General features: G+C 47.3%; 1 protein-coding gene across 2 annotated transcripts in view; it reads right to left on the bottom strand.

Moving 5' to 3' along the window:
- The window catches only part of Grap2 (GRB2 related adaptor protein 2), a 76,802-nt gene that overhangs the window by 23,218 nt on the left and 26,000 nt on the right, over positions 1-27,584 (bottom strand). Inside the window, exon 2 of one of the 2 annotated variants that reach the window (XM_021184080.2) lies at positions 1,533-1,624. In XM_021184080.2, coding sequence (XP_021039739.1) covers positions 1,533-1,610 — 78 coding nt within the window. In that variant the 5' untranslated portion in view covers positions 1,611-1,624. Of the gene's footprint in view, positions 1-1,532; positions 1,625-27,584 lie in introns of those variants that run through there. The other variant, XM_029469395.1, reaches the window with a different exon arrangement.

Genomic DNA, 27,584 nt, shown 5'->3' with positions numbered 1-27,584 from the left:
CATGTTCCCCCACGCATGCTCCTGAGTACCGAGCTGAGAGCGTCTACGATAGCCCATCAGAGATGTGTGCTGCACACTCCATGTGCGCACTCCATGCCACAGGTGGGAGAAGGAGGGTGACTTACGGCAGCTCTGAATTTCTGTTGCCCAACCTGGTGTCCAGCACATAGGTGCTCAGAAGGAACAATCTGGAGGGATATGGACTTCTCTTTTTATGGAACTGCACTGGGCTGTGCTCAGAGCCAGGCTCCTTTAAGGATGAATTCTCTGGGGCTTGGAGGGGGCTCAGGCAGTAAACAGCCCACCATGCAAGCACAAGGTCTTGAATTCAGATCTCTGGTTATGGAGGCATGAGTCTAGGCACAGGGGAGGTAGAGACAGGCGGGTCACTGGAGCTCACTGGTCAGCCTGCCTAAGTCAAATTAGTGAGCTCCAGGTTCAGTGAGAGATAGTGCTTCAAAAAATTATGGTGGAAGGATGTTATATAGTGTGGTGAGGTGGTGCCATGGTGGGCTCATGCCAAGATGTACCCTTGAGTAATTATGCCATGCAACAGATCTGATATAAAGGGGGCTTGCTGGGGGAAGGGAGAGGAGTGAGGACTTCAGGAAAGGCCATGAGAGGTGGGGGGTGGGGGTGGGAGTGGGGGGCTGAGTGGAGCAGAGGGCAGAAAGGGAGAGAATTGGGGAGAGACAATACCAAGAACAGAAAGTGAGCTGGGGTGGTGGGCAGTCCTTTTTATAATTGACACACACTTGGCACACATGGTGGTAGCCAGCAGGTAATGACAGTAGGTGACATAAGCTGTTGCTAGGTCCCTGAGAGGAGCCTTGTGGAATTGCCTGTAAGCTAACAGAAGATGCCTGATATAAACTTCTGGACTCTACCCTTATGTGCATACACGTACATGGGCATGCATACACATGTGCACATGTACACATATGTATGTGCATATACATCTGCATACACATGAGCATGTGCATATATACACACACACACTCTCTCTCTCTCTTGTTTGCCCGACTAGGGAGCTATTATGATGAGGGATGAGAGATGGAGCACTTGTATCCTCCCTATAGCAAAGGCCTGTTCCTCTGCATGTCTTCCAGGCAGTACTAATGGGATAAAGGCTTGGTATTGGCTAAAAGTCACAGAAGTTCTCTACACATGGATGGTCAGTAGATTGCCCTAGAAATAAACTTTGGCACTCTCTCCCTCTCCCCACTTCTCTCTCTCTCTCTCTCTCTCTCCTCTGTTTTGTTTTGAGACAGGGTCTCATGTAACCCAGACTGACCTCAAACTCACTATGTAGCCAAGGCTGGCATTGGAACTCTTAATCCTCCTGCCTCTACCTCCTGAGTGCTAGGGTTATGAGCATGTGCCCACATCTGGTTTTGAAAGAAAAAAAAAAAAAAGAAGAAGAAGTCTGCACTCTTTTTAGCAACAGAGGCATAGGTTGTTAGGTGGCCTTGGTGGCCAGGCCCAGGGAACCTCAGCCCCTCACTACTCCCCTGGGAGCCCACATTACCTACCTTCAGAATGTCTCCAGTGCGAAAGCTCAGTTCATCCTCACCCGAGGCCATGAAATCAAACTTGGCAGTGGCTTCCATGTCTTGACGAGAAGCTGGAAGAGAAACAATGTGGTCATTTTGCCTTTCCACCAGGGACGGGCTGCAGAGCAGATGGCACTGCCTGGCAGGCTCAGCAGTGGGCAGGAGGGTGGCCCAGTGGATGTCTGCAGGCTGGAGAGCTAGGCTCAGGCGGTGGAGAAGGCTGTGCGAGGCCAGAGCTCATGTTTGCAACAAGAGCTGCTGCAGCCTTCCAGATCTGCTTCCCCAAATCATTCTCTAGATACCAGAAGTAGGAAATACAGCCAGTGACAGCCCAGCCCCTCGCCCCCCAACTCCCTTACCGCCTCCCCCCAGCCCCTGGCCTGTCCCTGCTTCTGAGGCCATCTCTGTTTGTCACTGATAAGGACAGAAGGCTTGCTATCAACTGGAACTTGAGGCCCAGGGGGCTAGAAAAGACTGCTCTGTAAACACTGTCCTGGGGCTGTCCCTCGGCAGCTATATTTAACCAGGCAGTGTTAATTAGACAGATGCCATTTTCCCTTTTACATCTGAATCATTTAAGAGAATTAGACAGTATTGGCCAATGGGGAACTCGGCATCCTTCTGCCCAGTTTGACAGTAGGAAGCGTTTTGTTTTTTTGATCTGGGAAACATAGTTGGTCCGGCAACTTCTTGTAACATCATGATGTAGCCCAAGTACATCTCAGAAATTTCAATTTCCATAGTTCTAAATTGAATTAACCTGTCTCACAGTAAACTCCCATGTACTGATCACTGTGTCTGCCTGTATACTACAATAAATATGAACAAGGTTCAAATTCAAGGAATTGTTGGGAATGCCACAGAAAGAACTGAGTGGAGTGTGTGTATGTGTGTATGCATGTATATGTATGTGTGCTTGTGAGCATGTAAATGGCTGTATGATATCAGATATCTTTGAGAATCTCAGTTTCCTCACCTTTAGAATGGGAATCTTAATATTCAGTGGATCAAGTTGTGAAATGGAGTTAAATAATAGTTGCAAATACGGCACAGAATACAGCTGGAGAGTATTTATGTTTTAAAATAACTGTATGGGCTGAAGAGGTAGTTCTGTGGATAGAACGCTTGTCTAGTATGCATGAGGGATTCAGTATCCAGCACCACATAAGCCGGCATGGCAGCACATCATGGCGGCACATCCCTGCAATCCCAGACTCAGGAGGGAGAGGCCAGAGGATGAGAAGTTCAAGGTCATCCTTAGCTCTGCAGTGAGTTGGAGGCCAGCCTGTGCTACATGGCATCCTGTATCAGGATAATAATGACAGCCCTAATTTTATGGAAGAAATCCCTCCCCAGCTGAGGCAGCCTGAAGCAGAAAAGAAGACGATGTTGCCCATCTCCTAGAAACTGTCCTCCCTGACTGTGGCACTTAATCAGCAGGACTGTCACATCCTCTGATCCTCTGCTAAAACAGCTTACTGTCAGGGCAGCAGCTGGAAAGTGATGGTTCGGCATTTAGGTTGGACAAAATTTCGCTAATTCTCACCCTTTGGGTGAGTTAATACGTTGACTCTCAGACCTAGTGGGCTCTCAGTGATCAGGAAACTGAGGAGGCAAGCAGTTTCCTCAGGAGCTTCTCTCCCTCTCAGCGAGATCTGGGGACAGCCAGGAAGGGAGCAGTAGGTGGCAGGGTGCAGCAGGGAGCTCTTGGTGGATTAGTGCGGGCTGACTCAGGGAGAAAGCAGGGTGCTCTCGAGAGGCTTAGGAAGCTGACTTCCTAAGTCTGCTTTGTTTCCTGAAGATGAATTGTGAGGTGACCATTACCAATCTCTAGAGGCAGACAAGCATCACTCATAAAATGCCAAACAAGATGCCATTGTAGACTCTCTGCCTCTCCCCCCTAGCCAGATACATTCTTTTCTGTACACTTTCTTCAAGATCTGTCCATCTGAGGCAAATGAACATGTTGGTCGACCCACCGAGCAGACAGGAATAACTCTGCCCTTCTTCCTTAAGGCTAAATGCTTTTGCTGAATGGAGTCACCCCATTATGTTACCGCTCCGGAACCCTTTCTCCGAATTAAAGTCTTGCCTCTGGTTTGCAGGGGGACATGACTTCTGTGGGTCACCGTCATGGTATCCACAGTAGACACTTGGTCACCTCGAGAGATCAGGTGTCAGGTGAACGGTCCTGAAAACCGTGATCCCATTTCCATATAAATTTACCTTAATAAGCGAGGTGAGAACAAGGGGAGGCAAATGCTAAATGTATTTAAAAGTCACGCAAAGTGCAGAGGAGAGAAGCGTGCTCTGGCCGTGACCTTGAGCTTGGGAAGGTCAAACCTGAGCGCCTGGCTCCCAACAGCTGTACATCACTTTGGTGAAAAGGCCCGGACAGAAGTAGAATTGCGACTTGCATAGTGTCACTTTTCTGTCTCCTCCACCCCACAGGGAAGGTTGGCAGTGTGGCAGAGACAGAGGTACAGACCTATCACACAGCTCCCCAGCTTGTCATTTTAATCCTGACTCTGAAAACCCAGCTAAACAAGCCTTCTCTTCCTGAGATCCACTCCCATTTCCCTTTGCGAGATAAAATCTGTTTTATGGGAGGGCAATATTCAAGGTGGGGGAGGGGGTGCTTTGGTTGGGGTCACAGGGCTAACATTAGTAGTAGTATGTCACCTTCAGTTTGACTGTTGAAAGGCATGGACCTTTAGATATTGATTCTTGTATATTCATTAGTGTTGATTTGGAAAAGTTTAACAAGGACCACTAGGGGAAGAGGGAAATTGAACTATCAATATAGTTTATTCAGTAAATATTGATTGGTTTTTATTTATTTATTTTCTGTAACAGTCTGCACCTGTCACTGCTACATTTTACACCTGGGAAACACATTTCTATATTTCTATAGAGATGACTAGATTTCAGGGTTGGATAGTAGTGGTGAAAGGAATGAGGGAAGAAGGAAGGCAAGGAGGTGGGGAGAGCATAGCCTGGATTCAAACGTGTGTCTTCATGCTGTTCTCTGTAATTTCAGTGCTCCTGACTTCTGGGAGAGATGAAGAGAGAGACCCCCTTTCCAGAGATCTCCATCCTCACAGATGGACTCAGTGCAGGGTCCCTGCCAGGGGCTGGCTTTAGAAATGGCTGAAATGCCACCTGCCACACAGCATGAGAGGCTGCAGCCTCCAGGGACAGCCAGCCGCCTCCAGCGGCCTGCCCCCCCCTCCCCAAGCCGTACCCCACAGATGATGCCATTTGTGGGGTTCTAATGCCAGCCTGCTTCCCGCTGGCCTTTCGTGGCTCTCTCACGCATCATCCATTAGCAGCCCTGAGACGCAGATCAGCCTCCCGGCAGGGTGACACACACCACACAGGAGTGCCTGGGCTGATCATCTCTGCCCTTGAGTTTCCTTGTAAGCTGCTTTTACTAAGGGGAAAAAAAATATCACCCTGAAAAATATTCAAGTGATGTACAAGGGATGTTTATCTACATTTAAAACCTCATCGGCACAAGATGCAAACGAAAGGCACCGGGCAGTTCCTTAACATGACTCCATTTAGAAGCCACATTAAATAGATTTGTTGGAAGAACTAGTTTTCATCAAAATGGTACCAGGCAAGAAACTTCTTGAACAATTTCAGCTCCTCCTAAGTTGGCTATGAATAGCCAAGGCTTCCATTTTATGTCTCTCTTAAAAGGAGCAATTGCATAACGGCACAGAGCTAAGTGAGACTCAGGCTCAGGACCCAATGAAAGAGGAAGCCGGGTCCTAAATTGAATCAGTCATGACCACTTCCTATTTTGCTGGGGATAGTGCTCATTTGAATGCGTGCCCCAGTTTGGGTTGTAATTTAGACAGCAGAATGTCTTGCAGTGAGAAAGAGAAAGAGACAAAGAGAAAGAGAGAGACAGAGACAGAGATGACTTTTATGATTATTGCTGACCACATATTTATCAGAGCATTAACCACAAATGGAATTTTTATTAGTTTATCTATGTAGGATATTAAGAGTTTACCAATTTTGAACTTTGGGGTTTGGGTGCAAAGAAGAGCTAGAACAATTCAGTAAATATTGATTGGTTTTTATCGATTTGTTTTCTGTAGTAGTCTGTACCGGTCACCTATTCTACCCCAAATGCTTCCTGATACAGACATTTGGAGGCTCCAGCCTTTATTCTCTTATTGTCATTATTATGTAGAGAGAAAGTCACCTGAAGTATTGCTATGTTGATCAGACTGGCCTGGAATACCTAGACTGAAGCAATGCTCCTGCCTCAGCCCTCTAAAGGCCGGGATTACACAAATAAGACTCGGTGCAAGCAGGTGAAGCCCCTCTTGGAGACAGCGGAAAGTCAGCTCAATTACTGTTTAGAAGTAGGACACCTTACGCTGCCTGGGGAGGAGGGAGGTGATTACAGCTAGGCTCCACTGTACACAATAGGAACGTTCTTGGAAAGTTGTTCTGAATAGAGTATTTGTAAATGGAATCGTATTAGCATGTATTATAGAGACTCACTCTACAAAGGAGCCCTGCGGTGAAACCCTTTCGAAATGGAAAGGAAACTTTGTTATGCAAATAACCATCTTTTAATTAATCCATTTTAAAGTCAGAGCTTGTGCGCATTCAGTCTTAAAAAGAACACACCTGTGTGTCACCTCTAGCTTCCCCACCCAGGGGGCCAAGTAAACATTACCTGGCCATCTTGCTCGGCTCTGAAAGTGCTTTACAAAACTGCTGTTAGAGACAGAAGGGACTACCTTGGCGTGTAGACCAGGGGTCAGGAGGCTTTTTCTGGAAAGGGCCTATAGTAAATACCTTTGGCTTTGAGTGGTATGGTCTCTGTTGTGTAATGTTGTAGCCCTCTAGGTCAACCACAGATGGCAGATGAATGGGTACAGTTGTGTTCCAGTCAAAGTTTATTCGTGAACACTGGCATTCATTTCTTCTAGTGCTTGAGATAAGGTCTTGCGTATCCCAGGCTGGACTCAAGCTGGCTAGGTAGACAAGGATGACCTTAAACTCCTGTTTCTCCTGCTCTGCTGAGCTTCTAGGCATGTGCTACCACAATAGGCTTAGCAGTAGACTTCTTTAATTTATTCTTTTTGTTTGTTTGTTTTCTGTTTGTTTGTCTGTTTGTTTTTATGAGACAGGGTTTCTCTGTGTAGCCCTGGTTGTCCTGGAACTCACTCTGTAGACCAGGCTGGCCTCAAACTCAGAAATCCTGCCTGCCTCTGCCTCCCAAGTGCTGGGATTAAAGGCGTGCGCCACCACTGCCTGGCTAGCAGTAGACTTCTTAAAGGGAGAGACTATAAACTAATGAAGTGAGGATTAGGAATCCATCCATAGACATGAATTGGAATCTGCAAGAGGCTGCTTGCTTCCTGGGTATTGTGTTGTCTCATCCACAAAACTGCAACAACCACAGGTCCTTCGTGTGTAGACCCTAAGCAACATATATGTAGTAGGTATGTGTGTTAGAGTCTGTACAATCCCCAGGCAATGCTTAGTTGATATTTCATAAGTGTTTGTTGCATTCATAAAAGCATAATTAATAACCTATCACCTGAGTTACATCTGAGTCCATCAGAGGAAGGGACCTGGGTATCTAAGTTTACAAGGAACAGTTAATTTCCTACTCTAAGGTGCCCTGACTAACCAGCAAACTCAGCTGGAGACACTGAAGCATACACCCGCTCGAAGGAGCCTGCCTTATTTAATCCAACAGAGGGCAATGGTGCACCCTAAACTGTGGCTTGTACTTTGTCATTTTTTTTTTCTTTCTTTCCCTCTGAGGCCTTATAATCTTTATCTAGGCAGATTTGGTGACTGTCCCCATTGTCCCTTGTGAGCTGTGAGGCTTATAAACTGTCTCAGAGCCTAGCACCTATGAAATGCAGCCTTGCTTGGATGGAAGAGAATTAGACACCATCTTCTCCCACACATTTCTGGGTTTAAATTCCTTCTGAATGCCATGGAAAGATAATTCCTTTCATTTCAAGGTTCTGTCTTTTTTTCTTCTTCTTCTTTTTCTTCTTCTTCTTCTCCTGCCCTTCAGAAACAACATCTTACTTTGTAGCCCAAGCTGGCTTCATATTTGCAAAATCCTCCTGCTGCAGCCTCCAGACTGCTGGGATTCCAGGTGCAGGCTAGTGTGCCTGACTTTTGTTGAGCTTCTGATTATATATTAATGATCTTGTATTAAAATCTATATTGTGTCATTTCCTTCCTTCCTTTCTTTTCTGTTCTCTTCTTCCTTCCATGTCTGTGTGATTCATAGATATTTAGGCACATTTGTGTACATGCCTGTGGATGTTTAAAAAGCAAACTTGGGTGTCTTTCTCAGTCACTCTCTAGGGATTAAGGCAGAGTCTCATGCTGAACCCAGAGCTTAGCAATTCTGGCCAGTCTTGGTCTTGTGGGCCCACAAGCCTGCCTCAGTGGAGCACCTCTCTCTTACTTCCTAGGAACACAGGCAGCAACGATGCCTGACTGGCTTTTAAGTGGGTTCAGGGATTCAAACTCTGGTCCTCTCTGCAAGCACCTTCTCCACTAAACCATCTCTTCAGTTCCTAGTGTGGGCATTTCCTTGCCCTGACTGCTGTAGCCATGGCTGGGATCTTTCTGCCTTAGTGGGCATTTAGCTTAGCAGGGGAGGACAAAAAGGCATAGGTAAATGGCTCCTGAAAAATCCGTAATCACTGGATGGACAATGACCCTTCAGCTCCCTGTCAGCTTCTGTTTAAATATTCTACCAGAGGCGCAAACCAATTTATGTGGGCTGTGGGAGGCTTGCCTTCTCTACACTTTGGGCTCTTGAATAACTGAAATGTTAACCTGCTTGCCAAATGTCTAAGAAGACAGACATGTTCCCTTACTGTGTCGTCTTGAATTGTCTCTAACGGCGGATCCTCTGAGCCTTTAAAGCAGTGACCTGCAAATTCCTTCCTAGCAAGAATCCACCTCTGTTTCTTCAAAGATTTGAATCTAAGGCCAGAGAGTGGAGTGGGCAGTAGAACCGGGCAGCTCTAACCAGTGCATGCACGGATGGACCCTTAGTATTCTTCTTTTGCCACTGCTGCAAGTGGCCCTGCATCCAGGGGTGGCTCTCAGGACTCTCTTCATTGATTTATAGCCAGGGATTCCTCTAGATATTGGTCCACTTAAGTGAGAGACTCCATCACTTCCTTTTTTTGGTTTAGGATCTTTTAGGAGAATAAACAGCCTTCTCAGTGGAGACAAGTGATCTCCCTCCAGAAAATAGATGCACAGCTCTGAGTCCGCTGCCACGGAAGAAAGCAAGACTAGCGAAGCACATCCCACCCAAATCACTTCTATCCGGGACACTGAGCTCTCCATCCCCTCCAAAGTGACCCTGGGCGTATAGGACATTTCTTATTTTTCTCCTGCCCTCTTTATTTTCTAACTCCTATGCCCCAGGGGAGCACAAATCCCCCGTCAGGACTGGGCAGGGGCAAACACATGGAACGCAAGGGGGCCCTCTGTAGCCTGTCTGAGACCAATAACTCATCAGCCCCAAGCCGCTTCTGGAGACCCAGAGGAAGTGGCTTTTGAATAGAAGCCTCCCGGGGCCCCACCCCCAACTCCCATCCATTTCTGTCCTGTGCGCAGGTGTGTTCCCCAAATAACAGTTCATCTTCTTGCTGCTTCTCTTCTGCGGGAAGCCACCAACAGAGCTGTCTCTAATGACAGGAGACAAAGGGGCAGCTGGTTTGGCAGCAAGGTGGCTGAGCGGGCAGGCAGGGAGAATCACACTTTCTCCTCCTCATCTGGAGAAGCCTGGGGCTCTGTCCGTCATCGTGGTCACCATGATGTGCCTGCGGGGTGGGTGGGGGTGGGGCAGGTCATTCCAGGCTTTACCCTACTTTGTGTGAGGCCCTATTTATTACCTACAAGGCCCCTCCTGGAGATTTCTGCCAACCCGGGATCTGTCTGCTCTCTCTTCTGCTTTCCTGATTTCCAAGTGGGAAGCTTCTCTGTGGGTTGGAAGGCACTTGGTGTTCAGGTTGTGGGAAGCACTTAAGCAGGATGTTTTTCAGACATACAGACAAACGTACACGTGGTGGGGTGGGGGTGGGGGTGGAGGTAGGGGTGGGGAGCCCCTAAGCAGGTCCTGTCACTGTGATTATGGCGACTGCATTCCTCTCAGGGCTCCTGCATTATTTCTCTCTCTCTTTTTTAATTCCCTCTTTTCCTTCGCAAGATTTTTTTTTTTTTTTTGGTTTTGTAGGAAGGAGTGGGAAGAGAGGAAGTGGAAAGGAAGAGAGGTGTGAGGACGCTGTCCTCAGGCAGGCCCCCTCCCCTCTGCCTATACCTCAGTTTCATCCCCAGCTCTCATCACACGCCCTCTCTGTAATCCCCTCTGCCTGGCTTATATAATCAACTATTTTTTTATGCTTATCACATATTGTGTCATTCACCCCCAAACTTTATCGAAGAAAAATACCCTTTTCTTTTTTTTAACTTAACACTAACACACATGTTCTATTAAATTCAGACAACTCCCACCCCGTTTTTTTGTTTGTTTGTTTTTAACCTGTCAAACTGTCAGGCGAGGCTGCCTCAGAAGAAGGGAAGCTCATAGAGGAGGGGTGGGGTAAGGTCGGGGAGGGGCCGGGCAAACCTGCCTTTAAACCCCTGTTGCTTACTTGGGCAGCTGAGGAATCTTAGTTCTCTATGCCTCAGTTTCCCCTCTGAGAATTCAGATGACGTCCTCACTTGCCACCATCCAGGGAAAGCGAGTGCAGAAAGCCCCATTCAGCCCTGGCATTTGCCTGCGTAGTGTCTTTTCCCCAAAGCGTTTTGGCATCGGAGTATTCTACCAACATTTCTTGTAGAGAAAAACAAATGTCAAAACTGCTTTTAAAAGTGTAAATCCACCAAACATATGCTCCTTTTTTCTCGTTTGAAGCCTCCATCTCCCCTCACTTCCCCTGGGCAGCTGCTAACTTCTTTCTCCTGGCCATGAGCCTTGGCTGTGGTGTTAGCCAAAGATATAGCCGTGGCGTGGGATGGAGACCACTCACTAGGTAGGAGGAGAAGGTTGACTAGCCAAGGAGAAAGGAGGAAACTGATTTGGCTTCTATACTCTGCCCAAACACCCAGGGCAAGATCATGGTGTGGCTGGCTTAGAACAGGAAGCTGGGGGGCAGCTGGGGGAGGGAACATACCACCCAAGTTTCACCAACACCTAGAGACAAGAACCGGCCAAGATCAAGCGGCCCTTGCGTGCTGTGGTCTAGGATGTGCCAAGGGTTTTACCAGTAGGGACTGATTGTAATTTTGGGGGTGGAGCAGAACTGGGAATTGAACCTACTGCTTCACAGGCACGCTAGGCAAGCTCTCTACCATTGGGCTACCTCCAGAGCTCAGCATTTATTGCTGTTATTGGTGACTGGACACGGGAGAAGGAAGCAAGATATGAGAGTGAGTGTCTGATCATTCCTAAGGCTATGTGCTCACTCTGCTTGGTTTCTTGGCCTCCATTGGTACTAGCAAAATCACGGGCCTTCCTCCCACCAGGTCAGGATAATTGCTAACTAGCTTAGGCCTACTGAACCTTCCTGGGTGGCTGGCTGTCAGCTAAGAAATTGACAGCAGCAATTCCCACATACCATGGAAATTCAAGCCCATTACTTCTTGGTCAAAGAGGCAATGACTGCAATAAACTGGCTGACCTCAGAGTGGGCAATCGTGGGCTCAAAGGCAATTTTAGAAATGGGAACCGTGTGTCACTTCACACAAACTGCAGTTCCCTCCCCCCCTTCCTCCTCCCTCTGCCTTCTCCCCCTCCCCCTCTCTCCCTCCCACCCCCTACAACACATTCAAGGGTTTTGAAGTTCACTCTCTCCTTTAAACACTAGTCACTTACCATGGCTATATTTAGAATGTATGTTTTAAAAATTCTCCTGTTGTTTTATTAAAACAACACCATGCAAACCTCGAAACAACAGCATCGAAATGCCAAGATCTCACTGGCCCTACTAGAGAGAGGTCCCTGACAGCCCCACTGGGCTGTCAAGCTGACTTCTGACCCAGCAATCCTGTGCTTTAGGGCAACAACAGAAATGATGGGAAGAAAGGCTGATGCATCTCTGGCTGATTGCTCTGTTATCCTTCCGGTTTCCTAGAGCCATAGCAATTGTCTATGGACGCACCATGCTGCGGGCAAGTCCGAGTGGAAATGAAGCATTACAAATACCTCTCTGACTCCGAAAGCATTTTGTGAACCCCGTCAGAAGGGCTCGGGGAGCAGCTGAGGAAGATGAAAGTAAAGGGCAAGAAAGGGACAGTCGGACAGATCTCTACAGAAGCCAGTCTTTTTCCTCCTTCCCATTTCCTATTCAGGGCACGTCACGGTTCCCCTTCAAATAAATCACTAGGACGTTATGGGACCTTCATGCTCCTCCTCCTCTTCCCTTCTGCCCAGTTTAGATTTGTTTTTATTGATCTGGGCTCTGAAAGTTGGTCATATTTATCATGTGTTTGAAAACCCTCCATCTTTTTGCTCTATGGTCACTGGGGCTGTAACATTGCTCATATACATAACACACTCCCTGTTGGTCTCCTCTTTTTTCCCTCCCTATCCGTGCCTGAGGTTCTCATCACTCTTGTTTGATCAACACACACACACGTGTAGCCCAGAAGACTCCGTGATCACAGCCACCTTAATCTTTTTGTCATTTTTCCTTGTGTCATCAAATCCCCGTTTATCATCGGAACACTGGCCATTTTTCAGCTCACTGGTTTCCAAGCCTGCAGAAGTGAACATTAACTCAGACAGTCACTTACCTGCCTTCAGTCCATAAGTTTATTCCTGAAACCCTAGAGGTGCTGACAGCTTCATAGAGCAAGTCACCCCGTAAAAGCACTAAAAGTTGCCAATCAAAGGGATGGTATTAACTGGGCTTGGTGGTGGTACATGCCTATGATCCTCAACACTTTGGAGGCTGAGGCAGGAGAATCACAAATTTGATATTGCCTTGGAATTCATCGTGAGTCTCTGTCTCAAAAAAAAAAAAATCAGAAAACAAGACAAGCAAAAACCCAGTTAAAGGGATATTATTTTGAATTTTGCTGGTCAAGTAAATAATTAGAATTTTCTCATTTTAGGAAAATGTAGGCCTTCCTTGAATGAGTTTGGTTAAAAAAAGCCATACCTGTCTTATAGAATATGAATCTATCTATCTATCTATCTATCTATCTATCTATCTATCTATCATCTATCTATTATCTATCTACCATCTATTATCTATCTATCTATCTATCTATCTATCTATCTATCTATCTATCTATCTATCTATCTATCTATCTATCTATCTCCATACAGGGTCTCATACTGGATACATAGTCAATGCTGGCCTCAAACTCCCGATTTTCTGCCTTTATTTCCCCAGTGTCGTGATTACAGGTAAGCACCACAGCCAGCTGTTCTCTCTTTCGGTTGTCTTGGCACTTTTGATCAAGAAAGGACCCTAACTTTGGGCTCACCAAGTTGGCAGCAGTTCACAAAGCAATTTGGGTTTCTCCTCAGCGGGCATGTAGGTGCAAGGGAAGCAGCCTGGTTGTAAAGTGTAAGCGAACTGCTTGGCATGTCTGTTACATTGAACAAAAATGTCTCTCCTCATCCCAGACATTGCTCAAAGAAGAGGAGGAGGAGGAGGAGGAGGAGGAGGAGAAGAAAAACCCAGACCACCATAAATCCCAGATTTTCTTTCCTAAATGGGACTGTTCCAGAGTCTTTCCTCACCCATCCTTGATCTCCTGGTCAAGGTCCAAAGGCCTCACTCACCTCAGTCCTCCTCCAGCTCTAGAATATGTCACTGAGCTTGAGCTTAGTATTCAGGATGTGGCCTGAGCAGGGTTGGGCGGAATAGGATGATCGGATTACGTTCTCTGCTGCTCGCATTTGGTAATTGTGTTATACATTGCTGCTGGCTATTCAGGAGCTAAACTACTCTAAGGGTGCAGGTGTGTTAGACAGGAAGATGGTGACGCTAGGCCCCTTCTAATGTGGGAGTTCTGAACCACAGCACAGGGCTTCACGTGGCCCTGAACATTTTATTCTGTTTGCCTCTGTTCCTTTGGCCAACTGCCAGTCCGGTTGGCCTGCAGGCGTTTTGATTTTTCTTCCTTCTCTTCTTCCTTTTCTTCCCTTACACATCATTTTATAAGATAGCCTTTCCCTGGGCCAGAGCACTCCTGTTAGGTAGGCTGTATGATCAGTGAGCCCAAGGTTCTACCTATCTCTAATTCCTCTGTATTGTGATCACAGGCACACACAACCACACTTGACTTTTAAATGCAGGTCCTGAGGCTGGAATTCATGTCCTTGTGCTTGCCTACTGAGTCCAAGGCCCGACTCTTTCTTCTTAAGTGAACCAAGGGACGTTGAGTCTTTATTCTATGATAAATAGACATGACCTATAATGAATGGATATGGCCTTTGGAGCTGTCCACAGTGGGATTCATGTCCTGGCTCTTTCCTTAACTAGCTGTGTGACCTCAGTCAACTAGCCCCACCCCTTTACCTAAAGCCTCCTACTGTTGATCCATTAGTCAAGATTATTTCACTATCATGTATAAACACAATAGAATAAGCTTTCTCTCTTTTCCTCTCTCCCTCTCTTTCTTCTCTTTTTAACAGCATCTCAGGTAGCCCAGGATGGCCTCAAACTCATGAGTAGCCAAGGAAAACCTTGAACTTCTGACCCTTCTGTCTCTATCACTTGAGTGTTGGCATTAGAGGCATATGCTACCACACTCGGTTTAATTTTTTTAAATAACCTATTGACTGCAATATCCCTTTTCTCTACCCCTCCCAGTCCCCCAACCTCCCCTTCCTTCCAGATCCCTTCTCCCTGTTTCCCTTCAGAAAAGAGAAGGCCTCCCAGGAATATCAACAGAGCACGGCATAACATGTTATATAAGACTACACACACCTCAAATCAAGGCTGGACAAGGCAACCCAGTGAGAAGAAGAGTCCCAGGAGCAGGCAAAAGAGTCAGAGCTAACCCCCACTCCCATTGCCAGGAGTCCCACAGGAACACCAAACTACACAACCACAGCATATATACAAGAAGACCTAGCTCAGACTCTGTGGTTGTCCCTTCAGTCTCTGTGAGCCCCTATGAGCTCTGCTTAGATGATTCTGTGGGCTGTGTTCTTGTGGACCACACCCAATTGTATGTGGTGCTGAGGCTGAACCCCAGGGGACATGCTAGATAAGCCCTCTAACTAACTCCTCATCCTTCACTGCCTCCTAAATAAAGCATTTACCACCTTGTTATTATTTTTTTTCCTTTAGAATCTGTAACAAATACAAAATCCAAAACCAAAGACCAAGCAGACCATGCCTATGACCCTTCTGTATACGCCATTGGCACTCACGTCCATGGACATATACTGCCATAGTGCCAGCTCTTTCACGCCACACTTTGGGAGAGTGGCCGGTACTCATGGGCTTTCTCGTCTGTTTTCTCTCCTCCTGTTTTGTCTCCCTGTCCTCGTGCCCCTTTGCAAATCACTCAGTTTACTTTTCTTGTATCTGGGAGGGCTGCTGTGGCCTTCTGTCTTCCTACATCTCACACTTCCGGCCAGAGGGACCGGAGACCTCTGTGGGCTGACACTTTCTGATGCGTGCTTTCTGAGGGTTGTTTTCCCATTCAGAACCTGTCCCTGTCACATCATCACATGACCTCTCCTAGCCACCCAAGCCTCTCTCATCATCATGTCAGGCCTTCAGCAGTCTCCTGCTTCCCCCCCCCCCAACCTGTTTCTCAAAATTGACTTCAGAATTCCAACTACCCAAAGCAAACATGTCTTGGCGAAGTGGCTTCTTGTTCTCCAGACACCCCAGGTACCCAGTAGCCTCTGTGTCAACATCCTTCTGCTGTTTGGCTCATACCACAATGTATAGATGTGCAGGTTGCTCACTGTACAAGGGTCCCAGCCTCAGACTATGTCAGCTAAAGTCCAACCATTCTTCTTCGAATTAAGCTGTAAATCCTGGCATGGATGTGCCTGTCTAAAGTTAAGAGTTCATTTTCTTTTTTTCTTTTTCTTTTTTTTTTTTTTTGTTTTTTTTNTTTTTTTTGGTTTTTCGAAACAGGGTTTCTCTGTGTAACCCTGGCTGTCCTGGAACTCATTCTGTAGACCAGGCTGGCCTCACAGAATGGTGGCTCACATCTGTCATACCCAGCATTTGAGAATCCTTGGTAGGATTGCCATGAGTTCCACCCAGAATGGGCTACAGTGTAAGGATGGGAAAGAAGCACACGCCTTTAGTCCCAGCACTCGGGAAGCTGAGGCAGGAGGATCTCTGTGAGTTTAAGCTAGCCTAGGTGACAGAGAGAGTTCCAGGATATCGAGGACTAGACTACAAAGAGAAACCCATCTCGAAAAACATACATACACACATATATACATACGTACATGAATAGATAGATAGATAGATAGATACATACATACATACATACATACATACATACATAGGAAGGAAAATGACAGGACTAATAATGCCATCTTCATAGTGTTTTGGGTTGATGAAGTGAAATGTTTATCTTTACCATTTCTCGAGGTACCTGGCACAGAGCAAGGAGCATTGGGTGTTGGGACCTTTAACGCATTAACATATTTATTTTCCTCAGCAGCTAATGAGGTAAAAGTGTGGAAATGCAGCTTCTTCAGCCAGGTTGCCAGGTAAAACACGAAGTGTTCAATTAAACTCCCATTTCAGGTTAACCAAGTAAGTGGTTAATATGCGCATGTTGTGAATGTTTACCCACTCCACAGCCATCTCTTAAGTGGCAGCAGGGAGTCCTGCTGAGCATAAGTGGGGGGGGGGGCTTTGCTCCTCCTCCCTCTCAGCCCCTCTTTCCCAGGCTCTTCTCACCTTATACGACGTCCGCCCCTGAAGCCTGGGCCGAATGCTAGCAATCAGACCAGGCAGCTGCAGAAGGAAGTCTGTAGAATTCTTATCAAATGTTCTGCCTTCTTGGAACAGAGATCAGGGCCTTGTGCAGCCAGGCACATGGGCTGACACGGAGCCATCTCCAGGTGTGAGAGGAGGGTTGGATGCAGAGGTCTGTATCCTCATTCATGCATCCTATGAGCCGCAGCAGAAGGTGGCCACATCTCCACCATGGGTGATTTGCTACTTTTAATACTTGTGGGTCCAAGTCGAGCTTTAGCCGTTATTGGCAGGTTTTGTGTGTTGGGATTCCGACCCATCGTGAGGCAGAGCAGGGATGCTCCAGGCCTTCTTCGGTATTCCGATGCTTCCCTGTGATGATTCTGGCATTTCATATCCTTATTTCAGAATCACTACCCACTTTCTCATACCTGGAACTTGTCACATGCTTTCCTCTTTGGCATTTGCACAGAATTCCTGGGCACCAGCCCCAGGAAGTCATTAGTAATCCCATCACGTAGCCACCAGGTTGACATTTGCCTGTGTTGCCCATGTATGTAGTCCTGGTGACAAACACTCCCTGAATGTCTGATGACACCTCATCCTTTCTATGTGTGATCTGTGCCTTCCTAGAACCCCACTTCTTCCTGAAACCATCTTAGAGGAAGTTATAAAACCACCAACTGTCCCAAATGTGCATCTGCTCTCTCTCTCTCTCTCTCTCTCTCTCTCTCTCTCCTTTATATTCCCCCGTTCCAAATCTCCCATCACTGACCCCCACCCCCACCCCACCCCCACCCCCCGCCTAGATTTTCCCTTCATTTCAGAAAGTGACCCTTTCTTTCCAGGTTATTTTCAATGCCTTGGCTTCTCAGAACCCTTTCAGAATCCTTTCTTTCTTTTTGTTTGTTTTGTTTTGTTTTTTAGGGAAGTCTCACACAATCACCCTGGCCCACCCAGAACTCACTCAGGCTGGCCTCGAACTTGCTACTCTACTGCCACTGCCTCCTGAGAATCAGCACTATAGATATAGGGACATCTGACTCTGGAGTGTCTGGGGTTTCAGGCCTGTGTGCCTCCATACCATACTTTAGGTGGTGCTAGGAATCACAGCCCTGGGCCTCTCAGGTTTGCTAGGCCAATGCTCTACCCACTAAACTACAGCCCCAGCACTAGGGGAAATCCATCTCAACACCTCATGCATTCATTCAACAATCTCTCCCAAGCCAAATTTCCTGCCAGGCACTTTTGTTGAGCATGGAGCCTAAGAAAGGACTAGAGTGCAGATTATATCTGGTCTGAGTAAAGATTTTTGGCCTAGGGGTTCAGGGTGGGGGCTCACAGCTTTGTCAGAAGGATAGATCAGTCAACCAAAGATGTGGGTCATGTTGGTCAAGGAACCAAATGGCAAGTGTCAAGGAGTTCAAAGGAGAGGCTTCCCCAACCAAGGGGCAACTGAGTCCAGTCTTACAAACTGGGAGCAGGCAGAATGGAGAGCCCAGTGAGTGTGGAATATACACAGAGACTGTCATGAGCAAAGGCGAGATGGGGACCCAGTCTTTTCATTGTGGTCCTTGTGGAGTGGCAGAAGGTTGGGTGAGTGACTGAAGTGGAGGCAGGTTACAGAGCGTCTCATTGAGTTATCAAGGGCTTTGGGGGCTTCATGGAAAATGTACTGCAGACACATGGAGATCCCATTTGCCTCTGGTGACAATGCAGAGATTGGAAGGCAAGGGCGCCTGAAGATGGAGAAACTATTCAAGTCACTGTGGCTAGCAAGAATGACATGGCAACACCACCATGGGGGACATTTTAGTTGATGCCCCTGGCACTTCCTGAAACAGGGAACACAGACAAGAAGTGATCCCGGAGGAATCTGAAAAGTGAGACTCCCATGAAGGGTAGGTGCATTTCTCAACATCAACAGACTGTATAGAGATGGGGTTTTGGAGAGTATTCCAAAGCAGGCAAGTGCTGTTAGAACCCTGAGTGTGTGGGGGAGTATTTGCTACTGTGCTTACACAGCCATGAAGGGCTCCATTCCCGGAACTGGAACCCAAAACAAGGAGCGATGTAATGAACACACCCTGTCCTTTTCCATCCCGCTTCTTCCAATGGTGACATCTCACGCTCACTGTGCAGTATCAAAACTCTGTGTCGTGTAGACAATGGAGCTACCTCGCATCATCAGCTAGGAGCCTCCCCTTGCTTATGTAGTCCTTGACAGCCAGAGGTGTCATGAGTCAAAAGAACCAAAATGGTGTAAGCTGTAAGGTTCAAGGCTTTCAAGAGTTTAGTGTATTCAGGAAGTTTTCTGTTCCCTAAACCCTTAGGCCAAAAAATCTTTCCTCAGATCACATGTCATCTGCAACCAGTATTCTATGATCAGACCAGGTGCCTCTCTATTCACTTGGCTCTTTCCTTGCAAGGGAGGATGATAAAGGTGCACAGGTTGCTCTGTGGTTCACATCAGTGTCATGGTTAGGAGGCGAAGATCAGAAAAGAGAAGGCATGTATTTCCAGCCACACTGCCTACCAACCCAGGTCCTGCTGAGTTCAAACCCAAGCTCCTACTAGGACATCACTTTAGTGATTGGTAGTTCCTGTCATTGTCTACGCAGCAGAGAGCCAATGGGTTAGGAGGAAGCCAGTGTTCCTATTGGTGACTCCATCTAACTTGTAAGTAGAGAAAATTTCAGAGGGATATTAGAAACACCCCCCAACATAGGAGACCCTCCATAAGTGCCAGGGATGGAATCAGACTGATTTTCAGCCAGGCACATTTCTCAAAACAATCAGACAGAGCCAGTACCTAGAAGCCAGAAGTCTCCTTGCTTCTAGGAAACAAACTCACCAACACAGAAAGTGACACAGACTTGTTGGTAATGCTGGCTGTTCATCCACCAGGGTTCAGCCAAGGCGAATAACCCGTCATCAGTGGGGGGAGAGAGAGTTCCTTGTGTTTCAGCTTTAAGTGATAATTTGCTAACGGGTAAATATAGAACGGCTTTCTTTCTCCCTTGGAGACAAATGAGCTTTGGTTCCTAAGAACTAATATATCTGGCAAGCAGTAGAAAAGAGAAAATAAGAAACAAACCAGGTGTTTGGCCTGTTACAATTTGAAAAGAAGGAAAAAAAAAAGATTTGAAAAGTAAAGGGAACATTTATTTTGGAAGGTTTGGAGAGAGGGGTTGGCCTGGGAAATTTCTGAGCCGCCAAAGGAGGAAGCTGGACATGGGCAGAGAGGCGTCTTTGGGCACAGTGAATCTTCTAAGTGACATCTCTGCTGGTAAAGATCTTGATTGACTGATTGAATATGGGGTTTTAAGGTTTTATTTATATTTTTACATGTGTGTGTGCCTGCTTGTCTGCATTACACTGCATGTGTGCTAGTGCCCCAGAAGCCAGAAAAAGGGTGTTGGATCCCCTAGAGCTGGAGTTACAGACAGTTGTGAACTGCATGATGTGGGCTATCAGGAATGAAACCTGGGTATCTGGTAAGAATAGCAAGTATTCCCTAGTCCTCTGTCCAGCCCCTAAACAAGGTTTCTTAATTGTTTGTTTGTTTGTTTGTTTGTTTTGCAACAGTATCTTATGGAGCCTCAGACTTGATAGGTAGCAGAGGATGGTGCTGAACATCTGGTCCTCCTGCCTCCACTTCTCAGGTGTCAGGGTTATAGGCGTGCAACACCGTGCCTGGCTTGGCTTATGTGGCGCTGGGGATCAAACCTAGGACTTTGTGGCTGCCAAGTCTGAGCAAGGACTGTTGTGAATTAGGTCTAATACTGCTTGTATTATGTTAAATTGGCCCCTAAAATTGCACAAGAATCCACTTGTCTGTGTCTGCATGTAAAACAATGCCGGCCCCAGCCCCCAGTTGCTTTTGATTTGTAAATCAAGTTGCCAATGGCTGGGCAGGGAGACAGAGGATTCCTGGGCAAGGGACTGAGGGAGGAGCAGGAAGTGAGATAGCGGCCATGCCAGGAAAGGAGTAGAAGCAACATCTGAGGTGTGGCAGGCAAAGAACATAGTTGTCTTGTAGGTGCTGGGGACTCAGCCTGAGAGGGCTACAGGTCTGGGTCTGGGGCAGCCAAGATAGAATATAGGTTTTAGTAATAATTCAGGAATATCGGAGGGGAGTGTGTTAGCCACGAGGAGGTGTGGTAGTGGCCCAGCTTTTGAGCTGTTTAATGCATATTAAAAATATAAGTGTGTGTGTGTGTGTGTGTTTCATTCAAGAGCCCACGACTTTGGGGCAGGTAGTGAGGAGTGCCACTGCCACCACTGGATGATTTGAGTAGATTTATTTGGGTTCAGCTGCAGAGAGAACTGGAAAGAAGCTATGTCTGCAGGCACTGCTTCGAACTGCGGTGCTGTTGAGAAGTTGGCATGTGGCAGGTCAGAGGCTCATTACTTCATCCTGGGCTGCTTCTAGCGCTCCACAACAGCCACCTTCTTGCCCACCTCTGTGTCACATGTAACAGCTGGTGATTAATAGATAAAACAAAACAAGACAAATCAAAGCCGTTTTAGAATCTACTAACTTAGCGGAGCACTAGCATCCGATGACCCAAAAGCCCAATTAGCTTCATGGGCCTTTAAACCTGCCTTGATTTATGACTGTCTCTGTTCTGTAAAACTGTAAGACCTCATGAAACTGCTTCCATATTGGAACATGGGATTTGAGGTAACCTGCCTATGTTCCCAGGCCATGGTCACTCAGAATGACTCCAGAACAAACCATCTGGTTTCCTCTCAGATGAAAGCTGTGGTGTTTTCCTCAACATGGGCGAGCCCTCTGCCACCTGGATGATTTATTTGGTGGGCCTGCACCTTCCCACGGATGTCCTCCTACAGAGTTGACAAATTCAGGAAGGCAAGCCTGAGAGCAGTTTGCAGTTTGCAGGACAAACTCCAGGCCCAATGTGACAAGCCAGAAACATGGGGTCCCCTTACTCGGGTGGTACCACTGCAGAGAGACGTCAGCCATCAAAGGGTGAGAAAGAACAATGAACATGTGACCAGGGTAGAGAAAATAGCTGAAATCAAAGGGTAAGGGAAAAAAAATATCAGGCCTTTGATCGACTGCACTGCACTGACATGCTTCTGTCCCCACTGTCCTTCCCAACAGTGCAACTGGGACATTTGCATCTGACCCCAGCCATTTGTTGTGAGGGGAAGAAACACAGCCTGCACTCTGAAATGTGTGTGGTGGCCTATCCAGAACCCCCTCTCCAGGCTGACAGGGACACCATCAGATGTGGCAGAAATGAGCCTCTTTTCATGAGCCATTTAAATTCTGGAAATCCCCCCTGAATCTAGATCACTGCGGGGGACTATTTTTACCAGGGTCTTTCAACCTCAGCTCCAAGACACATCAGAGGCCTTCTCACAGAAGCCCCACAGCAGTGGAAGTCTTCAGTAATGCCAGTAGCCCAAGGCCACACAGGGGAGGGGTGGTGGGGCTTCCTGCGTGGTGGTCATGCTACCCCACCTGCACTTTGAACTGCAGAGAAGTTAAACAAGTCGGGCGGCCAGCAGGGCAGAGCGAAAATTTCAGCTTTCATGAGGGGAGGGGGTGTTTAAGGAGAAAAAAAAAAGAAGAAGAAACAAGAAGAAAAACAGTTCCCTTTTGGGGGGGAAATGTATTCATCCTGCATTCTTCCTGTGCCTCCACCTCGGAAGGCCAGCATCTACCTTTGCTCAACGGGGCAACACACTGGGCTTGAGCCTGTCTGGAGCCAGGCACGGGGTGGCAGCTTCTGCCTCAATCTTTCTGCGCTCTCCCTTCCCCATTCCAATCACAGTAAATATATTTATACTCCCTTGATTATGTCAGCCAGACAATGCTACCCTAATTGGCACTGATCAGGGTTCCAGAATTGCTCTGGTGAACCTGCTGTCTCTCTATCAGGCAGAGCACTAAGGGGGGCCGATAGCACAGTCCCCATTAACAATTTCCAGGGGAATGAAAAAGCAATCCCAGGCTCACAAATGGAGACGCATTATCCCACCAGCCTCCTAAGAGCCAGTCTCTGGGCAACTCAGGTGAGGGCAGACCCACCCACCTCTTCTTATCTGTCCCTTCACCTCTATCCTTTCCTCCTCCTCCCCCCTCCAAACCCCTGTCCCCCCCCTCCCTACCACACCACTTATCCCTCCCCCATTACCTACACCCCCCCCCCTCGCTGTTGCACTTAGGACAAAACAAACCAACCCAGAGTTACTTCTTTTTGCTGGAGCGGGTTTTCTTTTTTATTCCTCCCCGTTTACTGGGCTTCTGGAGCTAACTGTCATTTTTGGTTTTTGGGTCTTTGTAGATTTCAGGGACATCTGGCACACACTTTCCTGCGTTTGCTAGCTCTGGTATTTGTAGCTCTGCTCGCTGTGCTCTATATGCCTGTTAACGCACCGCATGCATAATTTATGCATGCATAATTTGGAGCTCGGGTACATAGGTTTATTTTGACATTTGAGGAAATTTACTACAGTGCCCATCACAGGTACATAGTCATGAAATTAATGAATGCACCTAGGAGGCACAAATGGCCAGCTGTCATTCATTCATTCACTAGATACTGAATGCATGGTAGGTACCCACGCACTGGGGTAGATGTTGAGAATGTAGTCGTCATGCCCAGAGTCCTACCTACCTCTCAGGGAGTTCATTACTGAGGCACGGAAGGCCGACATACAAATAGCCAGCTGTTATTTTATTATTATGAATGGAACTGGGCATAGGGGCACACACTTTGAATTCTAGCACTTGGAGACTGAGGCAGGAAGATCTTGAATCAACACTAGCTTGGGCTACACAGTGAGACCCTGTAGGGAAGTAGAGGAAGGAGGGCCAGGAGTTCAAGGCCAGCCAGAGTTATATATCAAGGCCTTGTCCCAAATAAACAAAACAACATAGAGACACAGTGACAGCACCTGGACAGGCAGCTTGAAACTCTAACAAGGGAGGCCTCAGTTTACCCAAGGAGGAGCCTGAGACCATGGAGGGTCTTTTAGAGGTAGTGAGGCTTCAACTAGGGTCACGAAGGCTTCCTGAGAGGACAACACAACCAATGCAGGGCATAAAAAACAAGAGTGCTGCTGGGTGTTTGTGGCACACACCTTTATTCCCAGCACTTGGGAGGCAGAGGCAGGTGGATCTCTGAGTTCAAGGCTAACCTGGTCCACAGAGAGAGTTCCAGGACAGCCAGGGCTACACTGAGAAACCCTGTCTCGCAAAACCAAAAGCAGTTAGGCAAGGAATTAAGGAATTGTTACAAAGAGTTGGGAGACTCGGGCCAAACCATCACTAGGGCCGTCCAGAGTGAGATAAAGAGACACTTGAGTTTCCTCAGTCAGGTCAGGGTAGCGACTGAACACATCCGAGTGACCCTGGATTTGTGCCTGTGCCTCAAAGGAGGATTTGGACAGACCACTGGGAAGCTGCCGTAATGCAGGTACAGGTCCAAGTCACGCACTGGGTCACCGTGAGCGCCATGCACCCAAACACAGTCTGGCTTCTTTATCAGTAAAAGAAAGCAGAGCTCAGGGCCCAAGACAACTTGGAGCTTTTACAACCCCAGTTGCTTCCATTCTCTGAGGTCTGTGTATATATAGCTCGCACTGGGGGCCTATGCTATGTCCAGAGCTTGAGAAATAAGACTAGCCCCAGCAACACACAGTGAAGTACCAGCCGCACCCCCCCAAGCATGAAAATGAAGAGGCACATAGATGCTTTGTGTGTGCATGTATGTGTATGTATGTGCACTTGTATGTGTGGCGGTGCGGTGCACCTCTGTACAGAGAAGAACCTTGAGTGTTGCTCAGGACCTTTCTGACTTGCTTCTGTTGTTGTGTTGTTGTTGTTGTTGTTTTGTTGTTGTTGTTGTTTTGAGCCAGATTCTCTCACAGGTCTGGAGCTCACCACGTGGACTAGTTTGCCTGCCAGAGACCCTCTTGTCTGCAGCACATGACACCATGCCCAGCATTTTGATGGGGCGTTAGGGATGAAGATCCGTTCTCATTGACTGAGACATTGACAGTCTCATTGACTGTCAGATAGGTACCTCAAAGCACAATTCTACACAAGTCCCTAAGGCGTAGTCACAGGAATGTACTAAAGGATGGCGAGACCCCACTGTTCCCAGCCCGGGTCAGGGTCTCAAGTTAGATAACACCCCTCCACAGTCACCTCATAGCTACACCTGTTAGATTTGCTTCTCTAAAGCCGTGGTTCTCAACCGCAGTGGTTCCCTAAGACCATTGGAAAGCACAGATATTTATACTGCCATTCATAACAGTAGCAAAGCTATAGTTACAAGGTAGCAACAAAAATAAGGTTATGGTTGGGGTTCAGGACAATATGAGGAACTGTATTACAGCGTTAGGAAGGTAGAGAACCACTGCTCTAAAGCATTGCATTGCTCAGCTTACACCCTTTCTACTAAGGAACTCAATTTACATATAAGGGGACACTCAATGTCCTTATAGTGGCATTTGAGGTCACACCCAGTCTTCCCCAACCCTGTTGGCCCTCTCCCTTACTCAGTCGGTTGGGACAAGTGTTCACCAATGTTTTCTTTATCCAGCCTTGTCTCACTCGGCGCTTCTATGGACCGGCCACCCTGCTCTTTTCTGGACCCTGAGCTGCATTTACGAACCACCACGTTGTTTATGAATAGCTGTCCATTTTACCTTGGAGGTTATGTTTTGTTTCTTCCTTTATCTTGTAAGCCCCAGAGGACAGGAACCAAGCCACGCCCCTTTCCAGAGTGGGGAACCAAGCCACGCCCTTTCCCGCGGTCGTGGCCGCCCCCTTCCCCCCCAGCACAGCATCCCATTCAAGATAACATTTTTTAGTATTGTAGAATTGCAGCCCAGAGTTCTTCTTTTTCTCGTGGAGAAAAAACGAAAGCCAGGAGAGAGGGTGGCTGGGTGCAATCGTTTTGAGGAATGACAACATGGGACATCCTTTCACGAGTCGCAAACAGTATTTTACATGTGTTTCTGGGGAGCTTCAAGCCCGCCCAGGAATGAGCTATTTCACAGATCAAAGGAGCATATGTGCAGCCCGCCATGGGGGACAGTCACGCTGCTAAGTTTAAAGAGAGAATGATGGAACATGCCAGCCTCAAAGTAGAAATGGTTTCGGAGCACGTGGCTAGAGAGAAAACATGAGCGACTTAATTTCTGGCACTCGGGGCACATGTGCCAGCGAGCAGCACCCGGGGTTTTTCACAAGGAAGAACTGGCATAAAATCAATAAGGTGAAGTAGCATTTCTTTACGGATCCAATGGCGCTTAAGGAAGCCGGTTCCGCCACGGCGCACAACTGTGTGGAATTTGCAACTGGGCTGTTAAAACCAAGATCTAAGGCTGCAACTGGGATTTTTCCCAGAAGAGCTTTGGGGAGCGAAAATAGCTTGCTGCTTCCTTTCCGTGTGTGTGTGTGTGTGTGTGTGTGTGTGTGTGTGTGTGTGTGTGTGTGTGTGTGTGTGTGTGTGTGTGTGTGTCTATTTTCACACTTGTTGCTTTTCTATTGTCTTCCCTTATGGCCAAACCAAGGACTGCTTCTTTTCAATCACATGGGAATCAATTCATCTACCAATGATTGCTATTGATTATCCATCAGAACTCAAACATAGGTTCAGATGTGGGTACGGCACCATGTGTGTGATTCTAGAACTTGGCAGAATCAGGGTTGTGAGTTTGAGGCAAGCCTGAGCTACCAAACCTTGTCTGTTTTTCCTTCCCTTCCCTTCCCTTCCCTTCCCTTCCCTTCCCTTCCTTCTCTCTCTCTTTTTCTTTTTTGAGATATGGTCTCCAGTTGCTCAGGTTGGCCTCAAACTTTCTATGCAATCAAGAATGACCTTGAACCTCCAAGCACTTCGCCTCCACATCTTGAGTGGGATTATGGACATAGACCATCATGGCTGGTTTTCTGTGGCACAGGGGGTCAAACCCAGGGCTTTGTGTGTGTGCCAGGCAAGCATTCTATCAATTGAGCTACAACTTCCCCCTGAGATCTTATCCTAAAACAACAAACAACACTCCCCAACAACCTTATGGTTATTGGATTGGGAGCTAGCAGATGAAGACAAGAGAGACAAAGTCACTGACCTCATGAAGCTTGTGCTATAGAGAGTGTGTATCGGAAACCCCAGGCTAGACATAGGCAACTGAGGTACTGCTAACATCTCACTGTGTCTGAAAACATAATGGCAGGAAATTAAAATGGCTGCATATGATTATCTCAGCTCCTATATATCACGTACAGTGAAGGGTATTGAAAAGGAATGGCTAGCAAGAATTACACAGCCTGCCCTGGGTGTATCCTGACAGCCAGCATGAGCTATGTCCTTGAACGCCTCTCGGAGGAGATAGGCTTTTGCCAGCTTGTGTTTATTTACCCTCGTGGGGTTCTATGGTGGGATCACCCTCGTCGGAAGTCTAATGTTCCTTCTGGATTCTTTCATCTTTTCTTCCCGTCATCCAAATCTGCCACTCATTTCTAACAGGTCCCTAAGCGTTGTCTTATTTATTTTGTCTCTGTGTGTATATGTTTAAAGGCGTGGTCAGCCTGGGGCATTGTTCCTCAGATACTCATCCACTCTGTATTTTGAGACAGGGTCTCATTGACTCGGGACTCTCTGAGTAGGCTACCTTGTCTGACTTTCCTAGTTCTGCCTCCCCAGTGCTGAGAGAGAATGTCTATACCACTAGGCTAGCTTGGAACTCACTGAGTAGCCCAGATTGTCACTGAACCCTATCATCCTGCTTCAGCCTCCTTGGACTGTAGCAGCTAGTGTGATGTCACTGGCCCCTACCACTGACCCCTGTCCAAAGGCCTCATGCATCTGTGCCTTCTGGGCAAGCACAGTGCCAATGACTATATTCCCCAGACTTAGCACTATCTTTGAATACCTGTTTGTTTTGAGACAGGGGCTCACTGTGTAGCACTGGCTGGCCTGGACTCTAGACCAGGCTTGAATTTACAGAAATTGCCTCTGCCTCTGCCTCTGCCTCTGCCTCTGCCTCTGCCTCTGCCTCTGCCTCTGCCTCTGCCTCTGCCTCTGCCTCTGCCTCTGCCTCTGCC

Source organism: Mus caroli, chromosome 15 (assembly GCF_900094665.2).
Source record: "Mus caroli chromosome 15, CAROLI_EIJ_v1.1, whole genome shotgun sequence".
NCBI classification, from domain to species: Eukaryota; Metazoa; Chordata; class Mammalia; order Rodentia; family Muridae; genus Mus; species Mus caroli.
This window is presented reverse-complemented; position numbering and strand designations above follow the sequence as displayed.